Source organism: Porites lutea, chromosome 14 (genome assembly GCF_958299795.1).
Source record: "Porites lutea chromosome 14, jaPorLute2.1, whole genome shotgun sequence".
Classification (NCBI taxonomy): domain Eukaryota; kingdom Metazoa; phylum Cnidaria; class Anthozoa; order Scleractinia; family Poritidae; genus Porites; species Porites lutea.
This window is the reverse complement of record NC_133214.1, coordinates 11,364,351-11,375,266: the sequence shown is the minus strand read 5'-3', so window position 1 is coordinate 11,375,266 and position 10,916 is coordinate 11,364,351. Positions and strand designations below refer to the sequence as shown.

The 10,916-nt window shown below is 38.6% G+C and overlaps 1 protein-coding gene across 1 annotated transcript; it reads right to left on the bottom strand.

The window, feature by feature from the left end:
• Positions 1 to 5,797: 5,797 nt before the first annotated feature.
• Positions 5,798 to 10,521, bottom strand: LOC140923870 (fibroblast growth factor 13-like). Its single transcript, XM_073373879.1, has 4 exons — positions 10,402 to 10,521; positions 8,454 to 8,715; positions 7,408 to 7,511; positions 5,798 to 6,312 (listed from the first exon to the last, which is right to left on the bottom strand). The coding sequence occupies exons 1-4, from the start codon at positions 10,411 to 10,413 to the stop codon at positions 6,025 to 6,027; spliced, it is 666 nt and encodes a 221-aa protein (XP_073229980.1). The 5' UTR covers positions 10,414 to 10,521; the 3' UTR covers positions 5,798 to 6,024.
• Positions 10,522 to 10,916: the final 395 nt, after the last annotated feature.

Genomic DNA, 10,916 nt, shown 5'->3' with positions numbered 1-10,916 from the left:
CTCCAGAAGCAAGACGAGACAGCTGTCTGGCAGGAAAAGGTCATTAGTTACATGAACTAATGACGGTGCACATGCTTGTTCATGTTTCCACTTACTGTAAACTGTTAAATGAAATCCCATTTGATAAAGCAAGACGATCACACGCCTCAGAAGTTTGGCCGCGGTTGTGAGTAAGGCACGTATTATTCGAAAATGGCTGACCCATGATGGTAAGTGAAACGAAAGTAAATGGCCTTAGATTTTTAAGACAAACCAAAAAGAGAGAAGGAAAGTAGATGTATGGTCTTTTGGAAAAGTACCCGATAATTGCTGGTGAGCAGTGTTTCTCTTTAGGTTCCTAAATTTTCTCAGTCCTCTTCCTAAAAAAGTCCAGAGTTCCCATTGAAAAAATCCCGTAAAAAAAGACAAACATCCACACAGGATTTTTTTTCTATGGCGTAAGCGCTCCTCCCCTAAATCCGGGGACTTTTATTTGAAACTGTCAATCAATCTTCCCGCGCGTAATGTAATTTCCGCTAAAAATGCACTTCCGGTTCAGTCTTACAAACAATTCTTTTAGAAAAAAGGTACAAGAAATAATCCTTAACAAGCAGTAAGGTGGACGACTACGTTTTCCAGTCCTCCCACCATCGACGCTATTAAAAATTGTTGACGATGGTTAAAAATATCACTTTCGAGCAGATGAAAAATCTTTTAAAGCAGGAGCTTGCTCCTGTAAATGCAAAATTGGAAGAACTATTTAACCAACTGAATGAAATAGATTCAACGGTAAAGTTTTTGAAAGACACTGAACTTTGACGGGCTATTGAACGAGATGAAGAACACGAATGAAAATGTCACTCGCCTTGCCTCGGACATGGCAGACAGTAAAGTGAACATAAGGAGAGTGGAGAAACATGCTATTGATGAATGAATGAACGAATGAATGAAGCTTTATTTCATCTCGGGTTTGATGAGGTTGATTAGACCTCTATCAAAAATATGCTAATAAGCCGAGAAACAAAATAATAGAGAAAGAAAGGGAAATCCAAAAACTTATTTACAGTGCAAAGCCTAAATAGACCATTTGCACGATGGCGTCATTTTACTACTACGACCAGAATTCTTGTCGTTTTTCGTTTCATATTTAAATTTGGTAGCCCCAGTGAGGTTTAAATAACAAAAGCCCTAATTTGCACAAGAAAGCAAAACCCTGAAGGATTCTGGTCATAGTAGTAAAATGACGCCATCTTGCAAATGGCCTATTACATAATATAGCTATTTACAATGAAAAGCCTAATTACATAATAGAATATAGATATTATGGAGAATTAGCTAGAACCTTAGCTGGCGGACTGCTTTTTTAAAAGCTGACAATGTACTTAGGGATCTTAAGCTTAAGGTTAAAGAAAGATACATCTGTTGAGGGTGAAGAGATCACGCAATGCCTGAGGCGAGACTGCCTAGAGATGACGGGAGCCTATGGCAAACGAGGACTGTTCGGCGGAAGCCATTGTCACATCAATTGGCAGCCTTATGGGAGTCTTACAGGAGTGCCATTAAAGGGGAATTACCGGGAATAACCCGCCGCGGTGTCAGAAACAAATTCTGTTGTAACAGAAGAAAATTGGCGATGACATGCGATGAACAAGGCAAAACCCTCAACCTGTCATCCCAAGCCGATGTATTCATATCTGAGTCACTCACTCCATTCAAGAAAAAGGTCTTCGGTGATGTCAACAAAGTGAAAAAGAAACTTAAATGGAAGTCAATTGATTTGGACATATAATGGAAGGATCTTTATTAGGCAGGACGAGAATAAGCCATCTTTCTCGTTTTACCGGGAAGAAGATCTAGCTAAATTTAAATCACACAAGTCGCGCTTAACGCTAGATATGTATAGAAGGTATAAAAGTTCACAAAGTAGAGCACATTATGGCCATTCAAGTAATCGTCCTTAACGCGTTTAGAATATTTATTTTAACTTGTTTTATTTTTGTCATGGATTTGTTTTGATCATTTCGAATTGAACCATAATGTGCTCTCTAAACTTCCATTCTTCACTTTGGATTCCCAAAAGTTTCTTACGATTACTGGAGGTTGGTTACACCAGTCGTTTCAGTCTGTTATGGAGTCTAATCACTAAAAAATGGAGTAGAATTAATCATTTTCGAATTGAACCATAGTGTGCTCTATGAACTTCCAGTCTTCACTTTGGATTCCCAAAAGTTTCTTAAGGTGGCTCGATACAGTTTTTCGGGGCCAATACCTCCCAAGTTTGAGCATAAACTACGTCGCCATAAACAAAGTTTTGGAAAAATTGCCACCACAGTTGTATTAGATAAAGATGAAAATTTGTTATGATCAGGGTTGCAACGGCATTGGAGTTGTCATAGCAACGAAATGACGCTATTACCTAAGATTACCTTAAGATTAGTGGAGGTTGGTTACACCAGTTGTTTCAATCTGTTATGCAGTCTGATCACTAAAAAATGGAGTAGAATTGTCTCAAAGACAATTTATCCAATCGTATGTTGGCAGACTGTAATAACACACACACACACACACTTGAATTTAGTTCGACATGGCTGCCTGGATTGACATTACGGTAGCGTCTCAGAGACTTCTAGTTGCTTCTATGTATCGCCCACCTGATAATATTACGTTCTTAAACCAATTTTCTTCTACTTTGGATCGCATACGGATAAAACGAACTAATATAATTTTACTGGGGGACTTCAATTTTAATCTGTTGCCAAAAGCTCAGGACACAGGTTCTTCAATCTGGAAATTCCGTCAACTTTTGAATAAATTTAATCTAAAGAATGTTATCAACAAAGCAACAAGGATCACTGACTCCTCCGCAACGCTAATTGATCTGATAATCTGTTCTGACATTTCAAAAATTTCTCACCAGGGTGTTTGTGACTTGGGAATTTCAGATCACCACTTAATATATGCAGTCATAAATCTCAAAAGGAAACGTCAGAAACCAACGCTCAAAACAGTCTATGATTACAAAAAAGTAGATCCTGACTCATTAAAAACGGACTTTGCTGCTGCCCCATGGAGTATCTGCAATGTCTTTGACGACCTGGACGATGCTACTTGGGCTTGGGAGTGTTTATACAGGGATATCATGAAATCTCATGTTCACGCTCGACAAGTAAAGATAAGAAGAGGAAACCTACCTTGGATGAACTCATCCATACGTAAAGAGCTAAATAAACGCTATAAACTGCTTCTTAAAGCGCAACAAACACCGAAGGGCTCACAAGCCTGGACAGATTATAAGAAGGCAAGAAATCACTGCACTAATCTCCTTAGATTAGCAGAGTCAAATTACTGGCTATCAAAATTTGACGAGACAACCTCTGCTAAAGATTTTTGGAAGACCGTAAGATCTTTTGAGGGAAAGCTAACAACTACAAATATCGGTCCAATTAAAAATAGTTCTGGAGTTATTCATTCAGACGACACATCAAAGGCCAATGCTTTAAATTTCTTTTTGTCAATGTTGGAAAATTTCTTTCGAAATCAATCCAAGACTCTTTAATAAACTCTCCTTGTCAGTCTGCAAGAAATAACAGTGAAATCCCTGCTCTTTCTCTCTCTAACATAGCCCTTAACAAAGATCTTCTGAAATCTTCTCTGAATGTTTGAAACCTGGAAAGGTAAGTGGACCTGATGATATTTCAAGCAGGGGACTGCGCCTTATTGGAGATGTATTTTTGGACTGCTTTATGCCACTGGCTCAAAGAAGTATTTTGGAATGCAAATTCCCAAGCCAGTGGAAGCAGGCACAGGTGAAATGTCTTCACAAGAAAGGGAGCACTCTCGACTGCGGAAATTACAGGCCGATCTCCCTTCTCAGCATTCCGGGCAAGCTATTAGAGAATGTTGTAAGCCAACAACTTGACAACTTCTTATATGGCAACAATCAAATCTCTTTGAATCAATGGGGCTTCAGAAAAGGAGGCTCACCTGAACTTCTTTTACTCTCACTAACAGAACTATGGCGTTTGGCCCTGGATGAAAGCAAGGTTATTGCCGTAGTCTTCATTGACTTTCAGAAAGCGTTTGATTGCGTCAACCATACAGTTCTCATGGATAAATTACACTCTATAGGCATTAGTGGCTCCTTTTACGATTGGATCCTAAATTACCTCGAAATTCGTAAACAATTTGTAACTGTAAATGGTTCTAACTCAGAATTGTTGGAAATAGATACTGGTGTGCCTCAGGGGTCTTTACTCGGTCCCAGATTTTACAGTATTTACTCAAATGATTTACCTGAAGCCACAACGAATGCTTCTGTTGAAATGTTTGCGGATGATACCACAGTTTTTTGTATTGGAAATACTGTTGATGAAGTCTTATCTAAAATTCAGGAGGCGATCGCCGACTTAAACAAATGGGCTAAGGATAACTTCATGACTATTCATCCTGCAAAAACCGAATTGATGTTGTTATCTAAATCAAAATTCATCGGGCCCTTACAGAAAATATGTTTAGGGCAAAAGGAGTTGTCCTTTGTTTCTAAATCTACATGTTTAGGGATTCAAATCGACAATAAACTCTCCTGGTCGCCACATATCAAATCCTTGAGCAAACGTTTTTCAGCAAGAGTGAAGAAACTGAAACACTTAAAAGGTCTCGACAGTCGCATGTTAGAGTCAATTTATTTCAAAGGTATCATTCCAAGTATTACGTATTTTATACTACTACATGAGAAATTTCTGCAATTTGATTGGCTTAGAGCAGTGGTATTTCACCTTAATTTGAAATACCTACATGTGAAAATTACAAACCTTTCCCGGGTAGTAGTATAAACAAATCATAGCATGATTTGTACTTGATATTTGGCATAAATACCACTCGTGGTATTCCAAAATTGTCTCAAATTTCACTCGCCTAACGGCTCGTGAAATTACGTATAACAATTTTGAAATATTACTCGTGGTATTTATGCCAAATATCACTACAAATCATGCTATTACCTATACCAATTGCATTATGGGGATCTTCAAAATCTCTTCAGACCCTGGAGGACATTCACATCGGAGCAGCGAGATTTATTTTTAACATAAAGAATTCTACTCTTAGCACTGAGGTCCTGGCAGCGACAAAATGGAAGTCTTTATCATACATGTACAAAAAGAGGATTGCAACCATATCTTATCAAGCATTTTACAACAGGGCTCCGGCTGGTATAAATTCTCTATTTATTAAACATTCTCCATTAAGAAATCTCAGGGACAGTCTGAAACTATACGTGCGTTGCCCTAAAAGTGACTTCCTTCGATCTTCCTTCTTTCATCGTGCGTCTATTTTATGGAATAACTTACCCATGTACTTAAAGAGCAAACCCAATATTGGTTCTTTTAAATCTGCTCTTAAAGAAAAATCTGGCATTTTAGATAAAATAACATTTAATGGGTTGCAGGGAATAAATAAAGATATTGTAAATTATATATATTAAGGCAACAGTCAATTAACTGTTCAGTTTATCTTGCTAGGTATTTTTTTATTTTTCTTTACTCATTGTAAATAATTCATTGGTTTGTTAATATTATTGTTTACTTTTTTGTAGATACTTTTTAGTTTGTAGGTCCACATCAGCTCTTTAGCTGCCTTTTTTACTGACCTACATGACAAATAAAGTATGTATGTATGTATGTACATGGCATAAGGACAACTTTTGAATCACTGCCGCGTCGAACTTTGATTCAGACGTCGTGCTTTTATAGTGCTTTTGTCGGCATCTAACTTAGGGCGTCGGCTATATACCTGGTCAACCTCTTTTTCACTCCACACAAGCCCTATTTCCATGATCTTTATTTGTGCACGGTTTAACAGTGATATGCGATAAACGTAAGAATTCTATCTTTTTCCATTTGTCCTCGTCTCGTTTTCAGTTTGGTAGTTGTACGTTGCCCTCAGCCTTACACTTCGCATTTCAAACCTCTCCAAGCGTTTGTTTAAGCCAGTTCTCCAAGATCCAAAGTTGGTTTTCCAAATTGAACTCGCAGCTCGCTTACGCTGTTACTGTTCTTTGCCTTTATTCAAGTCTCGGAATATCGCATCCAAGTCCGCAAACGTTGGTTCTCTTTGACTGGCATCCTTTCGAATTTCAATAATTTGAAACTGATGGGATTTGTGTCGTTGCGACACTCTAGTAGCATTCCTTATTCGTCCTTTTGAGCCAATTGCTAGAAGCCATCTCTTTGTCACATTTGTACGTTCAGTTGGGTATAAGTACGAACTGAATGAATAGAAATGATTTTCTTCCTTTTCATGTACTAGCAACGCTTCTTGATTGGACAAAATACCCTAAAAAACAATCGCACCGTCAAATCGAATTCTCCCTTCTCCTCACAGCAAACTGATTCAAATGTACATACAACGTTTTTGTTAGTAAAACCGTCAGTAAAATAATTGGAAAATACTTTATTCCCTGTTCTAAAAAGTTGCCGAGGGGAAAGCTACAGTTGAAATAAGTACTATACGAGTTCTCTCCCTCCCTTTCCCTTCCCTTTCCTCACTATTTTTCCCCAAACAGAGAGCCTGTTCACAGGCTAGGAATTCAAGGATATACCTTTGCGTTACTGAGATTCCGTTCGCAATACAGTGAAACCTCTATTAAGCGGACACTAAGCAGGGTCCCGAAATTAATGTCTTATATTTTCCTTTATAAAGAATCCCTATTAAGCGGACGCGGACACTAAAATAAATTGTACTTGGCTTACTTCTTTTGTTAAGACCTCTGTTAAGCGGACACCGGACTGAATGGACAATACTAGTATTGGATTACGTTCTTGAAATACGAACTGTAGTCGATTAATAAGGATAAATCAATACATTTAGCTGTCAATAAACTGTAGATTAGACTGATGTCCGGCCGTATGATTGTCATCCGCCATCAAAGTTCACCTAAAAGTTCTTTGGAACTTTATCACAAACAGTCCGCAAATTTTACAAACTCTATTAAGTGGACACTTGGAAAGGTCCCGAAGGTGTCCGCTTGATAGAGGTTTCACTGTATTTTGATAGCACGCTAGAAAAGCTGTATGCTCGTAGCCAACATGTTCAGACGTTATGCAATTTTTACGGTGTAACCTGCGCCCAAAAGTCGGTGATGAGTGACGCAATATCCAGTTTCCCATGCAAGGTGACATCGACCAATATAACTAAGGCAAACCAAGGATTCAGCCATATGCAAATATTCTCTGTCACAGATCCCCCCCTCCCCCCCCCCCTCCAAAAAAAAAACAAACAAAAAGCTAAATCTAGTTTGCAGCGCTCCCAGCTCTCTCCCTCTCTCAGGATTTAAGATGAAACCCTAACTGCGAGGTTGGAAACAATGTTTTAAAAAGAGCACATATTATTAAGAGAAACCTTAATGATGTCCAGTTTAATGATTATTACCGTGGAGTAAATTTTTCCTAAGCTGTTTATTGCAATGTATTTCTTTGTCTTTAAACTTTTCAGCTTCACTAAGCTTGGACCGTGAGACTGAATACGAAAGAGACCTGAAAATAAAGATTAGATTCAAGTTAGTCACTCTTTTGTTTTTTTCGAAAACCGCAGCTGCCTGGTCACGTCTTCTTAAACTCAGCGGAATTAAAATTGGACTACTAGTTCTGGTTCCCTCCTAAATACGTTGAAAACATTTTTTAGGCCAGCCAAAGTAGTTTTAGATCTCTAGAAATTCATTCTAAGCAGCGCTATGGAATTTGTATCTGTTCCGTCATCCTAAGGCAAGTTAAACCGTTTCGAAATTACAATTATATTTTTCCAAAAATTTTTAGATGCCATTTTATACTTCACGAAGGGGGGAACAAGCACCATCCTCCATCCTCCATCCTCCACACTACTGATATCGGCTCCGAAGGTTTTCACGCAAAGTTGAATTTTTTGGAGCGTAAATTCAAGAAGGCAAGATGTGCAGGGATCTAGCCTATATCAAAGAGACTTTTTTCTTTTATCTCGCTGTTATTTCTACGCTAATTCAACGTGCAAGGTGAAGACAGGTGAAGACGTAGACGACTCGTGCCCCCAAAATTTCTTTCACCACGTGAGCTGTGTTTGGTTCTGTCATCAAGACCATCACCGATGAGCGTCTATTGGCTAGCAACCTCAGTATTTCATTTTTCCCAAGCTATCGCTTTGGGGTAGCTGTCAAGGGAAAGTCTAGTGTTCTCGAGACATATCCATGCCCTAGACGATAAAATTTCCCCGTGGTAAGTTACCCAGGGAAAAAAATCAAGTTTCCCTAGCTAAACTGTCAACAAGTCGAGTTTACCTAGGTAGTCTGTAGTGTGACAACAGCTAATAACTTGGTCGTAGGACACTTCATTTGTGAGGACGTGCTGTTGCGCTTTAAAAGGGTGTAGGTTTATCAAAATCATGTTCAACAAATTATCTTTTTCATGTATATGTTAATACAATGTAATAGGTTTACTGGCACATACCAAAGACTTTTGTGAGAGAGTTATTCCAAGTACCAGCTACAGTGCCATTTGCAAACAAGACCAGATTTATCCCTTTTCTGTTCACCAAGCGAATATCCACCCATGCTGATGGCGTTATTATGCTAAACTTCTTGTCTTTATCTTTCTTTGTCGTTGGAAACGTTTTACTGTGTGTCGTACTTGAGGCTACTGTACTGGCGTAGTTCACAGGGGCTTTTGTCGTTGAGAGCAGGGAATTCAGTACCATTACTGAGATAAGAAGCTTAACGAAAATAAACACTGGTCAATATATAACACGTTTTCCTTCTTTCTGATTGCTAAGTTTTCATTTCGCTTAAAATGATCGAGCTAAAAACGAAAGCCAAGACATCGATGGGTGCATAATGTGATGGGTTTGCCAGATTAAGCGCCCTTTACGTGAATGATCTACATTGTAGTTCTGAGATAAGGTTCATCGTGGTGTCTGGGTCTGAAATTACTTTGCTGAACACGAAATATTTATAGAAGTGTTCATCCAGTTTACGACATTCATGTAAAATGTCAAGCATGAGATGCAGTGTTTCATCAACAGAGGAAACACCGAGAAGGGAAACGCGCAGCCGAGTATTTTTGACGAACTTCGAGGTGTTTCATTTGGTGATGAAACACTGTGTCGAATGCTTGATATTACTGCACGTCGTATTTTCATCTCTCTTCTCAGTCGGTTTCATCTGGTGATGAAACACTGCGTCTCATGCTTGACATATTACTTGAAGTAAAAAAACTCTGCCATTTCCATTCAATTTCCTGACAAAATAATTGTGGATAATATTAGAGTCAGGATTATATTTTCAGTCCCTCTAAAACATAGGACTGTTTGTGGCTAAACTATGAAGTGTTTCCATTTGGGTGATTGAGTTTGAGAATGAAAAATCACAGTTATCTGCTAATCATGTGTGGATTTAAAAAATCAGTAACTGGATCTTTCTGAATCTACTACAAAGGATGCAGACTATCAGGCCAATGACGAAGACATAACTAAAAGGAGTACTAGTCGGTGAAAGCGTGGAAAAAACGTCTTATTCAGCCATGTCGAGGCAATCGCATCGTCATAAAAGAAGGGATGATTTGGAAATACCACTTCAACGATCGTAGAATAGAATTCAGTTTCTCTTTTGATCCTATCCGCTATGCCTTAAAGAATAAGCGTGTTATAACATAATGACCTTTGCTTAACGTCAAATGACGATTTACAATTTATCTACGCTGCCTTTGAAGGTTCTGGTACACGCGGAAACCTTTGTGCAGTGGTCCACTCTCATTTCAGCTAAAGTTTCCATCGTGTAAGCTATTATTTTTGTGTGCAATAATTGAAACAGTGACAAAAAAGCATCGTCTCCCATAGAGCTCATACCCACCTCATGCTGAGATTCTCATCAAATTCATCTTTAGGTTTTATAATTGTGTTTCTCGGACACTATCTTCAAATTACATGCAGCTTACCTAATGATCCCTACTAAATATACCAGCGGAGTACTTTGAATGAATATTCGTCAAGATCAACGGATTTTAATTCATTTGCCTAATTGGGATGAAGATTGTTGTCGTGGTTTCCTTTGATCCCGTCGACTCGCCTTACTTCGGTAAACCGTTAAGTGTGTATACTTTATAAACTCGACATATACTCTTAAATTAGATGGATCGTGGTATTCATGGATGTAGGTTGCATAGGATCTCACAAGAGCAACTAAACAGACCAAAGCATCATAGAGTCTACAGTCATACAACCCTAAAGTCCGTTTACCACAAATCCTATCTGCAGAGTTTGAGCACTTGAAAGCTCTCTGTCACGCATGCCGGCTCCTTAGTTTAGCGGCTAATTCAGCTCTTAAGAACCTGAACGTCCATAATATATGTTCTTTCACTGTGAACAAATGTAAAGTCGATCGCAAGAGAATAATTTACTTACCGGTGAGGCCATCTATAAGCGGAATGATCCCAGAAATGTCGCTTGAAGAATATTCGGATGTTTCAGCTCTCACGCAAGAGGAGTTTTCAACAACAGGTGATTTTAGGTGATTGCTGCTCCCCTCATCGACAGAGGCAGCTTCTAGAACTCTCCTGCGGTCCGCCTGCATCTTCCATCTAGCAGTTAGTTGCTACACGTTGTGAGTTAGTAATAAAATAAAACCCAACAATATTTACAAAATTAAAAGTATGTTAGTTAAATCGATGTGAAGTTATCAGCTTCATACCCGCAAGTTTCAGCTTCACCTGACAGTTATCACTTAATTTAACGTTACGTTGGTTCCACAATTCCATCAACTTTATGAAACAAAAACCATTCCAACCTATGTTAAGGCAGAACGTATTTCTGATAGGAAGGCGCAAATTTGCCTTTTGTAAGCTTCCGAGTAAACACTGGTAAAGACATTTTTGTAGGCTCATGATCTGTTTGTACATGCAGGGAGGTATTACAGCTAT